The 21,799-nt window shown below is 47.8% G+C and overlaps 7 protein-coding genes across 7 annotated transcripts; 2 read left to right on the top strand and 5 right to left on the bottom strand.

The window, feature by feature from the left end:
* Positions 1-4,090: 4,090 nt before the first annotated feature.
* On the top strand, positions 4,091-5,159 carry N7478_012654 (spherulation-specific family 4 protein; the record flags this gene model as incomplete). Its single annotated transcript, XM_056928864.1, has 2 exons — positions 4,091-4,286; positions 4,348-5,159. 2 exons carry the CDS (start codon positions 4,091-4,093, stop codon positions 5,157-5,159), a joined length of 1,008 nt encoding a protein of 335 aa, XP_056772226.1.
* Positions 5,160-5,790: 631 nt separating this feature from the next.
* On the top strand, positions 5,791-6,405 carry N7478_012655 (carboxymuconolactone decarboxylase family protein; the record flags this gene model as incomplete). The annotated part of the gene is made up of 1 exon (XM_056928865.1): positions 5,791-6,405. The coding sequence occupies one exon, from the start codon at positions 5,791-5,793 to the stop codon at positions 6,403-6,405; it is 615 nt and encodes a 204-aa protein (XP_056772227.1).
* Positions 6,406-6,721: 316 nt separating this feature from the next.
* Positions 6,722-7,573, bottom strand: N7478_012656 (uncharacterized protein; the record flags this gene model as incomplete). Its single annotated transcript, XM_056928866.1, has 2 exons — positions 6,722-7,302; positions 7,357-7,573. 2 exons carry the CDS (start codon positions 7,571-7,573, stop codon positions 6,722-6,724), a joined length of 798 nt encoding a protein of 265 aa, XP_056772228.1.
* Positions 7,574-8,094: 521 nt separating this feature from the next.
* On the bottom strand, positions 8,095-10,820 carry N7478_012657 (uncharacterized protein; the record flags this gene model as incomplete). Its single annotated transcript, XM_056928867.1, has 2 exons — positions 8,095-10,589; positions 10,658-10,820. The coding sequence occupies 2 exons, from the start codon at positions 10,818-10,820 to the stop codon at positions 8,095-8,097; spliced, it is 2,658 nt and encodes an 885-aa protein (XP_056772229.1).
* A 1,977-nt stretch (positions 10,821-12,797) lies between these two features.
* Positions 12,798-16,821, bottom strand: N7478_012658 (tetratricopeptide repeat protein; the record flags this gene model as incomplete). Its single annotated transcript, XM_056928868.1, has 4 exons — positions 12,798-15,948; positions 15,996-16,146; positions 16,208-16,278; positions 16,508-16,821. The coding sequence occupies 4 exons, from the start codon at positions 16,819-16,821 to the stop codon at positions 12,798-12,800; spliced, it is 3,687 nt and encodes a 1,228-aa protein (XP_056772230.1).
* An 843-nt stretch (positions 16,822-17,664) lies between these two features.
* N7478_012659 (uncharacterized protein) lies at positions 17,665-17,901 on the bottom strand (the record flags this gene model as incomplete). The annotated part of the gene is made up of 1 exon (XM_056928869.1): positions 17,665-17,901. The coding sequence occupies one exon, from the start codon at positions 17,899-17,901 to the stop codon at positions 17,665-17,667; it is 237 nt and encodes a 78-aa protein (XP_056772231.1).
* A 252-nt stretch (positions 17,902-18,153) lies between these two features.
* On the bottom strand, positions 18,154-19,944 carry N7478_012660 (transposase; the record flags this gene model as incomplete). Its single annotated transcript, XM_056928870.1, has 1 exon — positions 18,154-19,944. The coding sequence occupies one exon, from the start codon at positions 19,942-19,944 to the stop codon at positions 18,154-18,156; it is 1,791 nt and encodes a 596-aa protein (XP_056772232.1).
* Between the last annotated feature and the right edge of the window lie 1,855 nt (positions 19,945-21,799).

A 21,799-nucleotide genomic window follows, 5' to 3' on the forward strand; every position in this document is an offset into this window, starting at 1 on the left:
TTATTTAGATGATCACATCGTAGCAGCCAGGACACATTTTGAGCTTCCGGCAGATACCTTCCACCTTCCCCTCCCCCGCAGATATGCCAATCAGGGATATCTAGAATAAGATTGGTGAAAGAGAGCAAATGCCCCGCATTTCATAATGCGAGTCCGGTTCGAGTGACGATATACGGTCCGGTATAGGTAGTTGAACCCTGATAGCCACCGAGCCGGCCTTATGGTGTTGGACAAACTTACCACTTTAGATGGCCGCATTGAGTGGTGATTGGTTCACGCAAGTTTAATCTTGGGAGATCTCGGACCACAACCGAGAGCCGCTCACGTGTCCGGCAGGCATGGAAGTTGAAACCGGGGGTGGGGAGAAAGATGGGCCAGTCCGTAAGGAGATCTAAATATATCCATATATCATGATGCGATATCAAGTATCGTGGAAGTGTACTAGTACTAGTATATACATGAACTCATGGACTATGCACATCATTGATGCCGCGTTAGTGGAGATGTACCTATACAATACTATCTATGCTAACCCCGCAGGTCCAGCCCAAATGGTTCATGAGACACACGTGTTTGGTTATGTGGCTAACACTGAATTCCGTTTTGTTTGCCCCTGCGAATAATTTGAATCGCCTGGTCATAGTCATGTTTTGGAATATCGTCAACATAGTGTATCTGCTCATACCCAGCTGCATTGATCTGCATCACGTGATTTTCCTATTATACTGGCTCTCCTCACCTTCAAGTTTGTCACACACTTTCTTGAGCACTGATTTAGTTGCCCCCTCAACGGTTATGTAGTGTCTTATTGCCTAGATATTATAATATGATGCTAAGGAAGAACATCAATCTGCCCCCTTATCTCGGTCGGAGAGGAAAACATGTTGGACTGCTTGTTGTCTCCCCTCACTCGTCGCGACAAACAATGCCTGGTCAAAACATCTGCTGTTTCTTCAAAGAGTTAAATTAAATGCAAGGACAGTGGAACACTTCACATATACTTCTTTCTGAGCAGATGTGTATGCCATCCCAACTTCGAGACCATCTCACGCAGATATGCACCGGCCATAATTGATTATCCGCATACACCAAGAAATCCGGCTTCCGAGGGCATCTGCTAACTCACCGCTTCTATTTTGCCCTGGCTTTCGCAACGCCCATCCCTCCAGGGTTATCTTTTGTTATTCAACCTTACTTCGACTTGTTGAATCTCTTCCATAGGAATGTCCTCAACCATCAAGCGCGGCATATTTACTTACGCCGATTTCGATCTGGAAGCTCTATGCAGAGATCTTACCATTATCACACCATTGCTTCATAGCACCTGTTCCCTTACAGAACGACTAACCCTCCCACATACAATATGGAAACGCAGTGGACCTATGGAACAACTTTGTGGCCGTTGGACGCAAAATCGACTCATCGGACAACAGACTAGACTACATAGTCGCGGGCGACGCTCCGCGTGATGTTATACAGAAATTTGAACTCCCAGCGATCTCTCCGGAGACTTTTCCCTTATGCCACCCTGATTTGAGTGTTAACAACATATACGTTGATGAGGATTACAACATTACCTGTATCATCGACTGCTTCTGGAAATTGAGTAGACTCCTCAACTTCGACTCTTAGTGATTACCCTATCTTTGATACGCTCTGGAAATTTACACATAGTCTTGAACAGGGACCTAGTGCAATACTTCTTACAACAGTGGCGTTCGGCCCACTATGTACAACTCTATAACGAAGTTCGACAGGAGGATACGTCACTTTTTAAAATTGAAAAGGACGAAAAGGCTTGTTTTCGAAAACGGGATCTCAGACACACAATAGCTAAGAAGCTGGCGCTCATGTCCGAATGGAAAACAGGGTATACCGACAAACAGCCACCGAGGCTCCGGGAAGATATGTTTGTTGCTTCTGCCAACTTATGGAAGTGGGTTCCAGATGTTCATGCAGGGCTGGGGGAAAATGTCATGATGAGTCTATTCCGCTTGTTCCAAACATTAAGATCTCAAGCGAATACGGTCAACCTGGACCTCCCACACATCGCTAGTTTCATCATCCATAACCTTGTCAAAAACTTACATCAGCATCAGATTTCCATCCAGGCGCCCTCTTCGCCCTGCCCGGCCGGGCGCTTATAAGATGTTCCCTTCCCTCTCGATGTCCTCACATTTTCCCAGTTCTCTTCTCATCTCCAACCCTCAACCCCCAAATCGACCCCGCGAATCTTACTGCCTGTGTTTCCAGATTTGACCCCTGGTCATTTATCTTGGCCTTTCCAAATGGCAAGTCCACTCGTTCAGTCAGCTTAAGGTGAGGAGCACCAGTACTGGACCGATTCCATCCTTTGCAAGGAAACTCGAGCCAAGCTGGAACAATTCCGTAGCCTTAGATAGTTGCCTCCAAATTTCGAACCCGGCACCTTAAAATATATCGCTGTCGTCAAATGCTAGTAGCGAAAGTAAGTATATCTATTCTCCAGACAAGGCATCTTAGGTAGTAAATACTCCTCGAGAACAGGTTTTGTATTCAGTCGGATAAGGACTAAATATACTCCCTTCTGCAAGAGGACCAAGCGATTTATATGAACTTTTTCGACTAGATGTTCAGAACGTTACTACTGGCGCCGTCTTTGTCGGTATTGAGGTTAACCTAATTGTAATATAGTCTCTCAAGGGATCTTTTCCGACTGAGCGTACAATTCCCCGAAGAACGAAGGATAAGAATACTTTGGATGTGGATATCTTCTGTATGATCTATTAGTATTACTGGGTCTATTGAAGATTTTTTGGTTATGGAAATATGATTGTCCAATTTGCTATAGCTATAGTCTACTATTACTGGGACTTGTCCTGGTTCTGATGGGTAAGGGGACTCCCAATCTATATACTATTCTTCTACTACGACTGCGAAGGGGAGCCATTTTCAGCGTCCATTTCACAGGGCCTCTTATTCTGTAGGTAATGATGTTCACTTGCTCGTGCAGATGGCCAAGGGAATTCTCAACCTTCCGCAAAGTGTTGGGGTCGGCCCTGGGCGTTACACTCGGGCGGCTCCTGCAGCGATTTTCTCTGTGTCTGAGAGGTCAAATTAGTCAATTCGTTGGTTGTGCTGGTTTTCTGGTTGCGACCGGCGCACTGTATTTGGCGATGTAGCCACGGCAGCGCCATTTTACTAGGTAGAACCGATATTGCATTTGAAATCACCAGGATCCCCAGGATCTCGCACCCGGGAAGGAATCATTCCTTCTCCTTGTCATTTTAACATTGAAAATCTGAAACGAAGTAAATTGGAGCGGGGGCAGCCTTGCGTGTGGCGTTCCATCTTGGGCGCTAAGATCCCAGATGTGGTCTGGGTGTTCCCCCCTGACCGTCAACTTTGCTACAAATCGCACGATAGGTCAGTTGAGATCTGACTACAGGGTACGAAGCATGGAGTACTGGATTGCTCAAGTGAAGCCCTATCTAGCCAAGCCGTATGAGACCTGTCTCATTACGCGCTGGTGGATGATCTCACTGCTGCATGTTGCAGCGGAGAATTCTTTAAGAATTTCGGGGCTAGACACCATTAGCGTAGACCTGGCTTAGCGTGGTCGTGGTGTGCAAGCTTCTTAGTCCTGGGACTACCAGAGGGAGTGCCCTAAGGCCGATTTAGGGATTGATCGTTCGAATTAATCTATCCCGCGTTCATCGGTTTGTGGGTCTGCCATATCGCTCGGCTTTTAGGGGGCGATCCTTAAGTAACATCTCATTCCGACAGAGGAAAATACCGGTTCCTGAAACGAGTGGCTGATGGCTTCACACCACGCCCTGTGGTCGGAGGAAATTAATGTGGTGATTTGCTCGCACTTCTTTATTTGCCTTCAGGGTCGAGACATTGGCGGTTATCATAAATATGAGCTAAATGCCCCGACTCGCTATAGTTTGATCTTGATCTTAACCAGTCACTCATTCTTTCCCATTAAATCCTGGGGATTTAGTCTATTCACTCCTTTACTCTGTACAGATCAAATAGCCCTGGTGGCTTCTTTGATCGATTCCACTCCTTTTGACTTCATCCTCTTATTCATTTCATTCTTTTCAAAATGCGTGGATTCACCTACCTCAAGGGCAGTGCCCTGGCTATGGCCTCTGTTGTCTCGTCCACCAGCATCCTGTTGCCTCTATACCAATGGCCAAGCGACAATACTACCTGGTCTGCTGTCTACGACGCTGCTGCTGCGCACCCAGCTATCAATTTCCAAATCATTGTCAACCCTGACAGTGGCCCTGGCGACACCAGTAAGGAAGCTATACTAAGTCTATAGGTGATATTTTTGCTCACGCAAGGTCAAATATCTAGCATACCCCGAATCGAGCTATATCGATGGTGTCTCCCAGTTGAACAGCTACTCAAACGTTGAGGTCATCGGCTATGTCCATACCGAGTACGCTACACGTGACATCTCGGTCATTGAGAGCCAAATCTCAACCTACAGTGGCTGGTCTTCGTACAAAGAGCAAAACATCACTATTTCCGGAATCTTCTTCGACGAAGCCCCAAGCACCAATGACTCAAATTTGGTCTCCTACATGCAAGAAGTGTCGAGCACCGCCAAGTCTAACAATCTCAACACCGTCATTTTCAACCCGGGCACCAAGGTAGAAGACGAGGCCTACTTCGATGCTGCCGATTTGATTGTCGAGTTTGAGAATTCTTACTCGACTTGGCTTTCTTCCATTCCTGCCAACGATTTCACCAACACGGCTGGTTATTCCAAGGGTGCGGTCATTCTGTACAGTGCGCCACTTACGAGTGACTATGAGACTGTTCTTCAGGAGGTTGAACAGATGGGCCTCGGAGCTGCATACCTGACCAATACTGATGACTATGCAAATGCCAATAGCGTGACGAAAGTTGCCTCTGCGCTGAAATCTGCTCTTACTGAGACGTCGTCCCCTTCGCCCTCGTCCTCTGTGGGTGCATCGACTTCGACTTCGACTTCGACTTCCACATTGACTTCGACTCCGACTTCTGCATTGACATTGCCTTCGACATCAGCATTGGTATCAGTATCAGCATCGACTTCGGCATTACCACCATCACCATCACCATCTTCAGGATCTGAGCCAGAGCGGGGATCATCGTCATGCTCCCAAGGCCGTGAGCCCTAGGGACATCGGTCAGGGCATTGAATACTACTTATATACTCATGGTGATAGATTTACCATAGACTTTTACATTCAACGACGTTGAAAAATTTCAATTTACCACTTGATACTGGTATTTTTTAGGCTCTGTCACTGACTAAATGCAACTACTCCTTCGTTAAACGTTTGCACGGTCAGCTGTATAAATCAAAGGCACCTGGGTGTGACTCTGAGGCTAGGGCTGTATTCTCTGAGCAATCTCAATGAAAATAATTCAAAGTTCAAATTAGGTAGCTGAGGTCGTCAAAGAACGGACCAACTCAAGGATTCCCCCGCCTCAATATCCACATAGATATCTCGGTCTAGTCTGTGCCGCCTTCGGAGTAAACTGCATCTCCGGTGGCATTGTGTGAAGACTTTCCCTGTAATCAAGTCGAGGCATCTACAATGGCCTTGGGGATCCGGTGTCCGCAATCATTGGATGTATGTGAGGCCCTTTCTGATTGGTCCGACCAGATAGCTGGCAAACCAAACAAACACACTCCCCACCATGAGGGGCACATGTGCACCTCGACGTAGCTACATTATGTACAAATTGATCCGTGGACCGATTCCAAGACTCTGCAAAACAACAATTGGTTTCCCCAAACGCACAATGAGACTTCCCTACGCTCCCAACACCCCTCCCGCCGATGCGCCCGCCGACACTGCGGACATCTACACTCGGATCGCCGCGCGTCGCAACCCCCGTCCATTGATTCCTCTCGACCTGTCTCTACTGCACAGCCCGCCGGTCGCTGACGGCTGGAACAGCTTCATTGGTGCAATCCGCAGCCGCACCATAGTCGATGGTGGAATTATGGAATTGGCCGTGTGCCGTGTCGCAGTGCTGAACGATGCTATTTATGAGTGGAATGCCCATGCGCCCCTCGCATTGAAGGGTGGTATTAAGCCCGAAGAGCTACACGCTTGTCGCACTTTGCCTCCAACTACCGAGGGCGACCTGGGCGCTTTGGAGAGTAGCCCTTTGACACCGCAGCAACGGGCTGTTCTGCGCTACACGGATCAGATGACTTTGACCGTTAAGGTTCAGGATGAGGTCTTTGCACAGCTGCAGACTGTTGGGTTCAATGATCGGGAGATTGTTGAGCTTACCACAGGTATTGCGGGATATAACTGTGTGAGCCGGTTCTTGGTTGCTTTGGATGTGGGAGAGAACAATGATCGTGAGATGAAGAGTGTCGATGAGCTGGTTGCTGCTCTCCTATAGGGTGGATAATTGCTTTGTATGTAAAAATTATTTGAACAAGATTAAGTTCGACAGGCGTAGTCGGGCATGTCCCGCCGCCGGCAGCGCTGCATACTGAATGAATTAAACAAATCAATTGTATCGGGATTCCCTGGCATGGCCCGAGTCGCCGTTATATAAACTCCAGCCACGACTCATCACATCTCGATTGTATATCCTAGCTTTGGAGATGATAGACATATCCTTCGATAAGTGATTTGACGAACAGAGGCGTTGTTGATAGTGCGTCCACGAGAAACCCATTTGCCCCCTTCGCGTTCGTCCCCAGCGTTCTCGTTCAGCGAAGTCCCACCAGGTTCTTGAGATCCTGTGTATCTTCACGGGTGAGGTCTCCGAGTTTTCCGCGCTCGAGCTGAATGAGCACAGGTGGATCTAAGGTGGTCATAAGATCTCGAAGAAATGTTGTGAGAATAGTAATGAATTCCAGAAGGGGATATTGCTGGACCGCCTTCTGGGTGGCACGTGGTGAGCCTAAGTCCAGCTCATCAACATATCGTTGTCGTATCGCTGTCCATTTCGAACGTTGTGCCGGATCTTCCGGGGCCCATGAACAGAGCTCAGTTAAATATTTTGATGGTTGGCGCCCTTCACTCTGATCTTCGATAATCGCTTGGATTATGAACCGCGCAAGGGCATCGAAAAATCGGGACTCAGAGATCTTGGAAGAAGCTGCCGAGCAAAGCTGAACGAACATCATGCCTGTTTGTGATATTGGCACGCGCTGCTCCCTTGACTGGTCTGTCCGTGTAGTCGTCGCATGCCGAAGTTGGTCAGCCGCCGTGAGGATTCCGAACTTGATACCAAGGTCTTCGGCCAGTGGAGACTCAAGCTCAGACGGAACCAGAGAGGAATATAGTCCTATCAACACTATTAGACTCGCGTGCGGTTATTTGAGGTTCTCCACTAACTTACCTCTTACAGTATCGACTTGCCAGCTTACATCGTCATCATCGTTCCGGTGACTATCATTTTGGGCCAGGTTTTCAATGGCCACAAAGATACTGTCAATAGCCAGACAGACGAGATAATCGAGGATGATGGAATCAACATCCGACTTGGTGTCTGGATTGGCATGCATCGGTGCAGGTGTCGTTTGATCCTTAGGCGGAGAAGCCCAGGTGGGTGGCATTGTTGTCAGGTTGGCATTAGAAACATGTGTCTGGAATCTGATCACTGTGAGAACGAGACGTGATTCTTGCCGTTTATGTACTTCGGGCCTGCTTTGTTGAAGGGGGTGAAGGCGGATTTGAATTGGACAATCAGAGTTTGGTGCGCGGATCCACGCGCCCCGCAATTTGGAGAGTACAGTGTATATAGTAGCTTGCAAAATCGCCTTGCGCTTTTTTTGTTCATTCTTTCGGGACGCGTGGTGCCAAGATACTTCTAACCGCATCCCGTTAGTCTTTGGTTTATCCTTGTCTTCGTATATAACCTAGTATTGTAACAAATCGTAACAGTGGTTCTTCCAGCTTTACTACTAGATGATTTCTGTTTTCCTTGGGGTCCTGTTATGAAGTATAAATGACAAATTGAAAAAGTGAGCAAAAGAGTGAATACTGTTGAGCGCAACTATGTACAAAGAGAAAAATATGTGACTGTAGAGTGGCTCGATCAATTCTCGACATTAAATAGAGAGCACTACTACATGTTCTATATAATCTCAGTTTCCATTGACTGCTTCGTATTTTCGAGGACTTCCTGAGACACCAGTCGGTCAGGATGTTCTTCATCAAGCGTTCTCTCTTGTACCGCGACCACGTGCTCAAGTAGCTCGACGGCCTGCTTGATCTGCCCGTTAGATTGATACGCCCGTGCGAGTTCGTGCTGAGACGCCAGTCGGTCAGGATGTTCTTCATCAAGCGTTCTCTCTTGTACCGCGACCACATGCTCAAGTAGCTCGACGGCCTGCTTGATCTGCCCGTCAGATTGATACGCCCGTGCGAGTTCGTGCTGAGACGCCAGTCGAGAGGGATGTCCTTCATCAAGCGTTCTCTCTTGTACCGCGACCACATGCTCAAGTAGCTCGACGGCCTGCTTGATCTGCCCGTCAGATTGATACGTCCGTGCGAGTTCGTGCTGAGACGCCAGTCGAGAGGGATGTTCTTCATCAAGCGTTCTCTCGCGTACCGCGACCACATGCTCAAGTAGCTCGACGGCTTGTTTGATCTGCCCGTCAGATTGATACACCCCTGCGAGTGTATGCTGAGACGCTAGTCGATCAGGATGCTCTTCATCAAGCGTTCTCCCTTCTACCGCGACCACATGCTCAAGTAGCTCGACGGCCTGCTTGATCTGCCCGTTAGATTGATACGTCCGTGCGAGTTCGTGCTGAGACGCCAGTCGAGAGGGATGTTCTTCATTGAGCGTTCTCCCTTTTACCGCGACCACATGCTCAAGTAGCTCGACGGCTTGTTTGATCTGCCCGTCAGATTGATACGCCCGTGCGAGTTCGTGCTGAGACGCTAGTCGAGAGGGATGTTCTTCATCAAGCGTTCTCTCGCGTACCGTAACCACGTGCTCAAGTAGCTCGACAGCCTGCTTGATCTGCCCGTCAGATTGATACGCCCCTGCGAGTACGTGCTGAGACGCCAGTCGAGAGGGATGTCCTTCATCAAGCGTTCTCTCTTGTACCGCGACCACATGCTCAAGTAGCTCGACGGCCTGCTTGATCTGCCCGTCAGATTGATACACCCCTGCGAGTTCGTGCTGAGACGCCAGTCGAGAGGGATGCTCTTCATCAAGCGTTCTCCCTTCTACCGCGACCACATGCTCAAGTAGCTCGACGGCCTGCTTGATCTGCCCGTTAGATTGATACGCCCCTGCGAGCATTTGCTGAGACGCCAGTCGAGAGGGATGTTCTTCATCATACTGGCTTTCATTCCATTTATACACTTCTCCCAAAAAAGTCACAGCTTCCTTTGCTCGGCCATCTGCTAGAATGCAACTTGCAACCTTGGATAGTAAGCTATACCTCTCCCTTGAATCCTTACTTTCCTCTCTCCTAGCAATTCCAAGGGCGTGGGGTAGGTACATCCTCCATGTCTCACGGTTTGTGTATTCATTAGATGGAAAACACTTGTTCATATGTCGTGTCACAGTTGTAATGATTTGTTTTGTCTTCTGTGACTCTTTTATCCATACACGTGTTGATAGCTGCACGAGGCTATGTATATCAAATATGTCCTCATTCTCTCTTCTGGTCAGAAATCCGTAGCTACATAGCGTACCAATTGCAAATTCCATCTCTTCCTCTGAATCGAGAGAAGGGAGAGCAGATCGTGGGATTGCCTTCGGCTCGAAGTAAGACATAAATTCTAACAAATCAGCAGCAAAGGGATTAGAGCCCTTAATCTGATTAAAGGAGATAAGCCATGTAGTAGTCACCGCGTTTGGCATTTTACGGTAGCGAGTGATATCGTGGAACTCTCTGCTTGCTAGACGCATCCGGTCTTTTTCGGTTTTGTGCATAAGTTCGAGGTACCGTGTGACCGTTCCATCTTGTCGACAAATGTAGTAAGCCGCCTGTGCAATAGCTAGAGGTAGGAAGTTAAGTTCCTGTAGTAATTGTATAGTAGACTCTCGCCCAGAAAGTGAGTCTTCTCCTACAATCTTGGTGAAAAAAGTAATCCCTTCCTCTGTTGTCATCCCCTGGAGCTCAAGTATATCCCTTCCAGCGAAAGATACCGCCACCTCGCGGGAACGAGTAGTGAGCAAAGTCACGCCTCCCTTACTAGCAGGGAAATGCTGATCAAGCTCATCAGAAAGCAAGTCCATATCATCAGCATTATCGACAATAAAAAGCCACTTTCCGGCTCTATCAGAGCTCAGCTGTCGGTGTATTACTTCCATTACACTCTCACTGTCTGGATTCTGATAGATTTTAAGCTCTTTCACAATTTTCGAGCAAGCCTGCTCATAACTTTCGAGGCTAAGAGCTGAAGCCCAGAAAATAGAACAGTCTGGTATATACGCTTTCACCCAGCGGGCAAGCTGAAGAGCAACCTGGGTTTTACCGATGCCACCCAGTCCGAATAGGGCCAGTTTTTCAGTAGTCGCTTGGAGAAATAGCTTCTGTTTAATCTTATCTAGCATCGGTTCACGGCCGGTAAAGTGACGGTTCGACAAGGATGGAATAACACAGTGGACTAGAGATTGATCATCTTGGAAAGATTAGTGAGTCCAATATTGTACTTAATATTTGCGGTTGACTTACAAGGCCTAGTGTTTGTCTCATTCATTTCTCCAATGGGCATATGGAGGTGGTAAGTGACCGAGCCGTGGTTCACACCCATCTGGAACCCCGAGTTTGAAGGCCCAAACGATGTTGTAGACGCCATGCTCGCCACGGGGGTCAGTTTCGTTTCTTCAACAGGCATGTGGAAAATAACTGCCTGGAATAAGCTGCCGCCGCCGCGGCGAAGGTCAGAGTGAATAGGTAGAGATATAAATATATCGCTTGGCTTCGAAAGTATCTATAAGCTGTAAAGTCAGCCATTCAACAAAATAGTGGAGGGGAGGGGTAATAAAGAATGGTTGCGACCGTAGAGACGCCTTGCTATCAGCCTAAAGCGTCAGGGGTGATTGGGTGCCGTTAAGCGCCCGCCCGCATCAGCGAACGAGGCAATTCCACGAGTCATGTGCATACGCGGATATCGAACTGCATGAGGTACTTCGTGCTATTGACGACTGAGTTGTGATTGCACAGCAGTCAATCCAACCAGCGGCCTGCATGCAAGGTGGGGCTCAAGAAGCCGGTGTATCCAATTTACCGCCTTCGACGATATGATAAGGCAGGTAGTATCCCACATGAATCTAGACAGGCTCGTTGTTATATTGGTAGACGTAAACTGTACCCAACTAAGGGCTTCTCATCAAATTGGGAAAAAGAAAAATTTTGCGAACTGAATAAATTACAACTCCGGAAAATATTTGAATATACATAAGCTCTATAAGCCTATACAAGTCAATTATAATAGTATTTAATTGTTAGACCTATATGGCGGAAATGGCCTTCAGCACTCTTTTCTCTTACACCAACTACATCTACGCACCACTTTAGAAATTCCTGGAAATCTCTATCCGGGTCATCCTCAAACAATCGCCAATTTCGTTTAATAAAAGCTTTCAGCTCGGCGAAAAACTCCTCGATGGGGTTTAGATCAGGAAAATAAGGTGGAAGATAGACCAGCTTAGCTCCTGCTTCTAGACATATGCTTTTTAACCGCCTAGAGCGGTGGAAGGATGCATTATCCATTACTAATACCGATTTAGGCTCCGGCCATCTGCCATAATGATGGAGAAGCTGCTCTATGAAATCCTCGAATATAGGAGCGTCGGTTGAGCCCCGAAAGACGCGGTAAAGAAGTACACCATCTTGGCAATATGCCGGCAAGATCTGGGACAGCTGACCACAGTGGAGCTTTGTCACTTGGACCGGGGCGACCCCCAGCGGGCCCAACCTGTCCACCGATAGCCGATCCGCTTGTCACATCCAGATTCGTCCACATAGACCAGATGATATAACTCAATTTCCGATAGATTATGGAGGTAGTAGTCTCGTAGATCGGCGTTGCGATCCTTCGCTTGGTTCCTGGTTGTTTTCTTGGACCAGCCTTTTGCTTCCAGAGCTCGACTGATGGTAGAGTTGGCCACACAGGCACCAAGTTCCTCTCGCGGGAAAATCGCGATCTCAACCAAGATATAATCCAGGTTTCTCGGATAGGTAGTGACAGAGAGCCTCAAGCATAAGTGGTCTGATACTCTTTGGTCGGCTGGAGGGGATTGGAGGTGCTTTAGGACTGCCGGACATCCGTAGATTAGAACGGGTATATCTAACAGACTGTTTACTGCATTCTGCTGCATTCTGCTGCATTAGCGATATCAGTGGTTTTTAGATTGCTCTCAATAATATCACGGATCAGCTGCCGCTTCAATGGGGATAAGTTTAGAGCCATATTTGGCACTACAAATAGTAGATGTTGAGGGGTACAGCAATATTCGAAATTGGCTTCCATGTTTTACACCGAGAAACTATCTCCAGCCCCACCGCCAAGATGCTAGTGAGACCGCCTAGGGCAAATTAAGCTAGCCTGCAGATCATGCTTGTTTTAGACTGTCTCGACGTATCGTACAAAACATGAAACGTAATACGGTCCCGTAAGTTACCCATGGATATAGTCGAAACAGTTTCTAGAAAATTCCAATGTTCAAATTATTGATATTACAATCTAATGTTTAATGCGATATGAGGCTTTCATTTTCGTGATTACAGAATTTTCTTGGTTCAATGGTTTGTTTTTATCAACAATTACTAGGCAAAGCTCCACTTTAGAGAAATTGAACACGGGAGAGTCCTACTTCCTGTCAAATAGGCGCAAGAATATTGCCCGCCTACGGTGTCCGCCAGGTCTATCAACCGACTCGGAGGTTTCTATGGAACTGCCTAGGATTGAGGCCTCTTTGGTGTCCGACAGCGGTTTAGTGAGCTGGGAAGACGGGGAGTCAACCTTCCCGCGCCATTCGTCTAAAGCAGACTTGGAAGATGTAGTATGCGGATGGTTAGGGCCTAATTTTCGGTGGAGAAGTTGAACGCATTCAGCCATCAGCTGCAATGCAGCTATGTATTGACCCGATGACCTAAGGGTATAAGCCAGGTTGTTCATGCTCGTCAGCGTGTCAGGATGGTCCACGCCGAGCTTCGTCTTGCTCGTCTCCATGACCTGCACAAAGAGCTGCTCCGCCTCCTCCCATCGTCCCTGGTTCCTATACGTCGATGCCAGGTTGGCCATGCTCGTCAGCGTAGAGGGATGGTCCACGCCGAGCTTCGTCTTGCGAGTCTCCATGACCTGCACTTCGAGCTGCTCCGCCTCCTCCCATCGTCCCTGGTTCCAGAACGTCGATGCCAGGTTGGCCATGCTCGTCAGCGTAGAGGGATGGTCCACGCCGAGCTTCGTCTTGCGAGTCTCCATCACCCGCACCTCGAGCTGCTCCGCCTCCTCCCATCGGCCCTGGTTCCTATACGTCGATGCCAGGTTGGCCATGCTCGTCAGCGTAGAGGGATGGTCCACGCCGAGCTTCGTCTTGCGAGTCTCCATCACCCGCACCTCGAGCTGCTCCGCCTTCTCCCATCGGCCCTGGTTCCTATACGTCGATGCCAGGTTGGCCATGCTCGTCAGCGTAGAGGGATGGTCCACGCCGAGCTTCGTCTTGCGAGTCTCCATGACCTGCACTTCGAGCTGCTCCGCCTTCTCCCATCGGCCCTGGTTCCTATACGTCGATGCCAGGTTGGCCATGCTCGTCAGCGTAGAGGGATGGTCCACGCCGAGCTTCGTCTTGCGAGTCTCCATCACCCGCACCTCGAGCTGCTCCGCCTTCTCCCATCGGCCCTGGTTCCTATACGTCGATGCCAGGTTGGCCATGCTCGTCAGCGTGTCAGGATGGTCCACGCCGAGCTTCGTCTTGCTCGTCTCCATCACCCGCACCTCGAGCTGCTCCGCCTTCTCCCATCGGCCCTGGTTCCTATACGTCGATGCCAGGTTGGCCGTGCTCGTCAGCGTGTCAGGATGGTCCACGCCGAGCTTCGTCTTGCTCGTCTCCATGACCTGCACAAAGAGCTGCTCCGCCTCCTCCCATCGTCCCTGGTTCCAGAACGTCGATGCCAGGTTGGCCATGCTCGTCAGCGTAGAGGGATGGTCCACGCCGAGCTTCGTCTTGCGAGTCTCCATGACCTGCACTTCGAGCTGCTCCGCCTCCTCCCATCGGCCCTGCTTCCTATACGTCGATGCCAGGTTGGCCATGCTCGTCAGCGTAGAGGGATGGTCCACGCCGAGCTTCGTCTTGCTCGTCTCCATGACCTGCACAAAGAGCTGCTCCGCCTCCTCCCATCGTCCCTGGTTCCAGAACGTCGATGCCAGGTTGTTCATGCTCGTCAGCGTGTCAGGATGGTCCACGCCGAGCTTCGTCTTGCTCGTCTCCATGACCTGCACTTCGAGCTGCTCCGCCTTCTCCCATCGGCCCTGCTTCCTATACGTCGATGCCAGGTTGGCCATGCTCGTCAGCGTAGAGGGATGGTCCACGCCGAGCTTCGTCTTGCTCGTCTCCATCACCTGCACTTCGAGCTGCTCCGCCTCCTCCCATCGGCCCTCGAGCCGGTATACGTTCGCTAACATCGCAGTGCTATCGAGGGTCTGTTCACCCTCCAAGCCAAACATTAACACTCGCTCCGTCCTTGATTTAGATGCCATATCCCTTGATTCCTCAATGTTCCCGGTATCCTTAGCATACCATGCTCCCCTATAAAGTAGCGTCGCCCATTTTTGTAGAGAGTCTTGTGATCCTGGTCGTTGTGAGACCGCTGATTTTATGTGTGGAAATAGCGATCGGCATCGTGCCCAATTTTCATATTCACCGGTCGGAAACCTTTGGTATAGGCTCGTGATGAATTCCTCCTTCCATCGCTCTATTTGCCTATTGCTTTCAAGCCACACACGCACAGTAAGTTGCACTAGCCGGTGCATCGTGAACACTGTTATGTTCTCGCTGATAGAAATAAATGAAAAGTCTCTCAATGTTGTAAGATCATCATTAAAATTATCATCCGTGTTAGATTCTGATGTGCTATCCGTATCCTCGTCGCGGCGGTCAAACGCAATCCTCTCCGAGGTCGAATTCTCGTTATATGTATCGCGTTGAACTCGGAGAAGGTCCTCTGAAACTCCCTGTCGGTCGAAAAAGCTCATGAGGGAGAGCAAATCAGCAGCGGACGGTCGTATTCGTCGAATATAGTCGAAGGATATTTGCCATGTGACTAGAATCGAATTCTTCGCCTCCCAATCTCGATAGAGATGACCCGCCTCATAATGAAGAAGCTTGATCGCTTCACCATCACTCTTCCGAAACTTCTCGAGGTACTGCGATACTGAACAGCGGGGTGCTCGATGCACGATGTAGCCAGCTGCCTGCACAATAGCCAGTGGCATAAACTCAAGTTCTTCCACTAAAGTTAGAATATCAGGAGTTTCCGCCAATCGTCCAAGCTTTTGTTGGAGAAGTTTTAGAGCCTCCGACTTGTTCATTGGTTCTATTTTAATAACGTCCTGATGGTCGACAATTTTTAACGCTACCTCTTTATTCCGACTTGTGATAATTATAGATCCGTTCGGGCTTCGGGGGAGAAATTCCAACAATGGCTTTGTCGAGCTGTTGGTTTGGCCGATCTGCAGGCCCTGCTGGCCTGTCGTTGATGGCTGGCGGAGGAACCCATCATCATCAACATTATCAAGAATTAGTAACCACCTTCCTCTCTTGACATCCTGAAGCCAGTTTTCGACTAGTTGAAATATATTCACTGTGGGATCCTTGCGCCCGAAAATTTTGGCCTGGTCGGCGATATCCCGGAAACTTTGCTCGAACCGAGCCGCGTTACTTGCGTGGACCCAGAAAACCCAGGTAGCCGGTGATTGAGATCGGACTCGGTAGGTGTATTCGATGCTAAGTTGCGATTTCCTGTCGACTGTCAGTACTAACCCACACGCTGCCCTCCTTGCACTCACCCGACACCGCCAACGCCCACAAGAGCTATCCTGGAGCCGGGGACTGAGATCTTTGTATGTATCTCATCGAGTAGTGTGTCGCGACTGACAAAGTCTCGGTCGCGGCGAAACGGGACGGTTGATAGAGGGGCTGGTGGAGTTTCCGGTCGCTCTGGGCCAAGAAGCGGCGATTAGTCGACCTAGTCGCCTTTCTAGAGTCTTGTGAATACTACCTGGGTGCAAATAGAACTGCGCATTGACTGTGCCATTCACAATACCAGCCTGGAGGCCAGAATTCGTGTTGCTGAACGTTATCGAAGTCATAGTCAACACGCTATGCATAGAATGCTTGGCTTTTTGGGCAGATCAAAGGTCTAAACCCTCAAATAAAAGGCCATCGTTAGCCCCTCTCTCAGGTGACCCGGGCGCCAAAATTGTCAGGTGCTCATTCTATCTTTAGAAGAACTAAGACGTGGCGGCTTTCTTCTCGTCAGACATTCAATATCAAAAGTGGAGAAAGACACAAAGCTAACCGAAAGAGTCGCGTTGTTGAGGGGTTGCGGGCCTTTTTCCAGTAGCAAGTGTCTTGGCGTTGTGCAAAGTGAAGCTGCGTAGTCGAACGAACCCCTGTTCCCGCAACGCGTGTGAGAAGTGCCTGTGGAATCCCCACAGGAACCGTGGTCTGGAACAATAGACTTGAGCAAACAGACCACAGATTGGTGCGGATGGTGGTGATGGAACGCGCACTGCATCCAGCGGCATCGGCGATCTGGGATGTGGTAAGTGATTTGCTCAAGATCATATCGCGAATAAACTCTCTAGTAGAAGAAGGCAGATTTAGAGCCATTTTGTGAGTGGCTGGTGGCCTTGAAGGCGATGTGGTGGGCTTCAATAATATATGCTCGGTCGGGAGATCGAGGACAGAAAACGTTCAGCGAGACGCATGAGAATGACCAGGGTGTATCTGTCTTGTCAGGTAATTTACGTTTCAATTCTGACGAGCAGGGATAATTCGTAGCCTAACCGAGTTCGGCCTATGTAGACGGTTTCACTATCGTTTTGGCGGTGGGGCTTGAGATAGTTTCTCTGTGTAAAAAATGGAAGCCAATTTTGAATATTGCTGTATAGTTACCATTCAAGGGGTTCAAGCCAGGGGTCGTTTGGAGTCTAACTGATTCAGGCTAACGCGGTCTTGGCAACTAAGTTTGGGAAAGAAAAAGTGAGTGTAAAAGCGCGAGGCGATTTTGCAAGCTATTATACAGTATACTGTACAAACACCACATGTACGTAGCATAGCTCTCTCTCTCTCTCTCTTCTTCCCTTTTCTTCAACGTTGCTATTCGTTGTTTTTGCACCCTTCCCCATCCCAGTAGAAACGTAGGCACCCCATCACATAATTTTTGGTTGGCACTACTCAATCTTTGTGAGAATAGTTCAAAGTAAATATGATTGAATGAATGGAATAGAGCTATGAAGCTACTTTGAATTCTCAACAAAAACATGCTTCCAACAGTTTGTAGAGCGGTCGTAAGACTTTGAAACGAACAGGGTCGTGGTGGCATGCGGTCGCGTCAGAGAATAACGAATCTCGCTACCAGGATATTCTGGCGAGATGAAAATAGAAGGTAAAACATTGCCTCGACCTAATAAGAGGCCAAGCAAGCTATCACTTGAATGAGGCGGGCGTTCATTACGCTGCATCGGCATCGGAATCGGGCTTCATGAAGCGTGTCTCGATATCAGAATCAGAATTCATAAAGCGTTTTTTGTTCTCAGAATCGGGACTCATGAATCGTTCCTCGATGCCGGAGTTAGGCTTCATGAATCGCGCCTCGATGTCGGAATCAGGATTCATAAATAGGGCAGCAATAGCTCCATTCGCCAGAAGGGCAGCGGCCAGTACGTATGTCGCGGAGGTAAGATGCATTGTGCTTGCGGTAAAGCAATCCAATCGTGATGCGGGAGTGTAGTTGTTGAGTCTTTCAAACCTCAAGCTGTTATTGAAAGCGTTTTCAAGACCAGGAAAATCAGGGGATACACCTACTTAGCCCTATATGTATGTTGAATAATTGTTCCACCACCTTGGGCAATCTTCGGGGTTCACTCAAAGCTTGGAACACGCAATATACCCTTGACTCGGACTTTCTATTGAGCTAAGGCCAAACCTGCTCTATATAAGCTATCTACCTCTATCTGGACATGTGTTTCTTTTATGACCCTCGTTCCCGCAAGCTCCACATTTCGGTAATGCTCTCGACCGTGGTTGTAGAGGTGGTGGTGGCTGTCGTGCGGGCCGGGGTGCTGGTGCGACCGGGAGCTCAACCAAGGGCTCTACTAGGTCTTGGAGCTCTGCAGCTGATATCCCTACTTCTCGTGGTATCTGCTGCCTAGATCGAGTTCTTTTCTGCTTTTTCTTCTCAATTCCAGCCCGTAATTCCTCGTATTCTCGAGCTAGAAATGCAGTAGATTGTATTATCATTTGAGAAGCCTTGAGAACTTGATCTATCGCGGAATTAAATGACCTTGGTGGGTTCTGCTTTTTCTTCTCCATTCCAGCCCGTAATTCCTCGTTTTCTCGAGCTAAAAATGCAGTATATTGCATCATGATTTGACAAGCCTTGAGAATTTGATCTATCGCGGAATTGTGTGGACTTGGTGGGTTCCGAGAACGTTTTTTTAATAGAGCTTTGATCGAGGATGCTTGTCTTTGCAGCTGAATATAGTTTGAGGGTGTTTGTAGCTCCCACTCGCTTCCCTGGCTTGAGGGGGGGGTCGGGGTTCGAAGCGGAATATTAAGCTTTGAAAACACACGATTGGGGTCATACGGGACTAAACCAGCTGCTGCGAAGCTATTCTTGATTGTCTCTGGTTTATAAGCGAAAATTCGGGCGGACGGGTAAGCTTCGAGGAAATCAAATTTGTCGATATGATTATTCCCGAGTCGCATTTGAGATTCGACAAATTGACCATAAGAGCGGTTTAAAACCGCAGAACAGCCTACATCAAGAGGCTGTAAAAGGTGTGATAAGTGTGCTGGTATGCAAATTGGAATTATGTCATTTTGACTGCAAAGTTCATCGAACTTTGGCGTTAAATGACTACCATGGCCATCAAGGATCAAAAGTCGAAACTTTCCTTTCGTCCGCGAAAAAGTCAAGGGAATAAACATTTTTTCAAGCCAGCGAAGCCCAATTTCATCAGAGGTCCATCCATTCGGACTAACTTCAAATCGCCAGTCTCTCGGGAGACCATCACCCCAGCCTTTCATAAAGATTTCGCCTTTAAAGATAATCACTGGAGGAAGCGCCCACCCCGACGCGCCCGTACACTCAATAGCGGTTACCCACTCGCGATTTGCGGGTTGTAAAAGTGATCTCCGATCGTAGTATTCCGATCTTGTAGTAACTTTTGCAGTTGTGATTAAACCCATCGCGAATCCAGTCTCATCAAAGTTATAGATATCATCTGATTCGATTCCGTTTTCGAGGATCGTTTTTTGAACAAGATTAAACCATTCTTGAATGATTTTTGGATCTTCAGTTTTCGCGCGTTCATGATTATAACGTCTTAAGAAGCGAGGTGATAGCTCGTGGTGTCTTTTCACGTAATTATAGACCCATTTTTCGCCAACAATTAAGGGTGGTGTAGTTCCGCGAGCCGCAAGAAGAAGATTCGCAGCTTCGCGTACGGTAGAGGGCCTAGGGGCAGCTCCACGATCGTCAAGAGATATAATCCATTTTTGAAGCGATTCCTCTTCAAATTTTGTCAATTTGTGTGAATTTGGGCGTGTTTCAGAGCGTGCTTTGAGGCCGGTAAGACGATTGCGTAGTGTTGAACGTGGGACGTCAAAAGTGCGCGCGGCAACAGTAATATTGCTTATCTCTTGCCTTTCAAGGGCCTGGATAGCTAATAGAATCCTGCCCTCTTTTTCGGCAGAATTCCGAGAGGATTGGGTGCGAATTGGTGGCATGGTGGGTGGTTGAAAACAAAGAGTTTGATTATCTTGACGCGTTTATACGCGTTTTCGGGTGGGTGGCCAACTCGCTTACATGGCCACCCCAAACCACATAGTAAATGCGATATATTACAACATTGAATTCAACCACTTTTGATTAATAAGACGCGATATTAAGAGATAGTGCTTTTAATAGCATTTATAGTTCATTATTCTGGCTTAGGGTGAAACATCAATGTTTTGACCCGGATCTATATAGTTGAAATTGAAATGCGAAAATTATTGTGTATTTTATGGTAATGCTTTAAAATAATACTCTGAATAGCGTGAGATTCATATATGCTACTACTTATACTGGAGATAATACAATACCCGATTCCTCATTTGAATGAAGTTGTGGTGGTTGAGTTTCAGCTCTTGGATTTATCGCATTTACTCTGTGTTTTGGGGTGGCCAGTTCGCTTACATGGCCAACTCGCTTACCGAATACGTTAACTAACTAAACGAGAGATGTATTGATACCTAATATGTCTTCCTTGGTCACTGGACGATTCGTGGGAGAATCGATATGTCATCGAATGATCTGGCACTTGTGAATCGTTTAAACGCAAGTACATTATTCTTTGATCATTTGGAGACCACCATGCAGCGCAATCACTCTGAAGAATTTCCTCCTCGTAGACCCAATCCGTAACGCCGTAGAATAAATCCTGACCGCCGTCTCCTACGATGCTTGTAACTCGATCTGAAGAAATTCACCGCAAGAAGAGGTTATTTTTCCTTGCAAATACTACATGATTCGACGTTGACGACCAAGCTGCCCATTGGATATTCGCTTCTCCATCGCCTCCGTGTGTCTGTGGAAATTAGAAGCCATTTCAAATCCGGGCTTGGCCAGACTTGATGAACCTTGATAATCTCTTGATTAATTATTAAGGATGATGAATTCAAGAGCTTGCAGCTCGTTCTGCAAAACCTTTCATGAATTCGACTGGTCGGTTTGCATGAGCCAATATCATCTTCTCTCAGATATGGCAAGATTCCAGGGTTGTCTATCCGAAGGTGTCCATCATCACCATTAGGCCTTGTAACCCGTCTTTCTGAATGCAATGACGTGTTCTCATTCCATTTCCCCGAAAAGACTTGTTCACGGGTAATAGAAGACTTGCGGTGGTGCAGTTTTATTTTATCTTCCAGTGGAGGTGGAAATGATGACACTGGGAACAGCTGAAGAATTGCTATGGTAAAGCCCAATGCAAACAGGGCTCCTAATATGCAGAATGCAGTGAAGCACTTTTCTCGGTGCTTAATATCCATTTTTTAGGGGTGTTATTCTCATTCTGCAACAAGCCTTCGTTCAAATCAACCTCAGAAGTTTCATCTAAGTCTTTCAGTGGAAATGAACATGAGTCAAGATGCTCGCACCAATCAAGACTGGCCATGATACGGTTGTAGGCTTACTCTGTGTTGAGGTCGACAATATAGTGTGGTTTGTATATATATTTGAGTTGAAGAAGAACTAGTAAAAATAAACAACACATTCGTCACAAGAAGGCGATGCCACATTACCAAGTTTTCCTTCTTCTGCTGTGAAGTCTTTATATAACTAGTGAAATACTTAAGAGGGGCATCACTTCTCCAAATGCATTCTCTGCTTACCTGGAAAGTTCAATAATAATAAATTTCCATCGTTGCCAATCAACAATCACTATGAAGTCTTTTTGAATGTTTCAAATTTAGTGGCAGTTGCATTGTGCCTTTTTGGCTGTCTTCCAACTGAAGGGGCGGTCTTCTCTATTAGCCTGTCCAGAGGCCATTGCACCTCACCCAATCAGATTAAAAATTACGAATCTTATCGTTTTGTGACGGT

This window comes from Penicillium angulare, assembly GCF_028827245.1.
Source record: "Penicillium angulare strain IBT 27051 chromosome Unknown utg000012l_segment0_segment0, whole genome shotgun sequence".
NCBI lineage: Eukaryota > Fungi > Ascomycota > Eurotiomycetes > Eurotiales > Aspergillaceae > Penicillium > Penicillium angulare.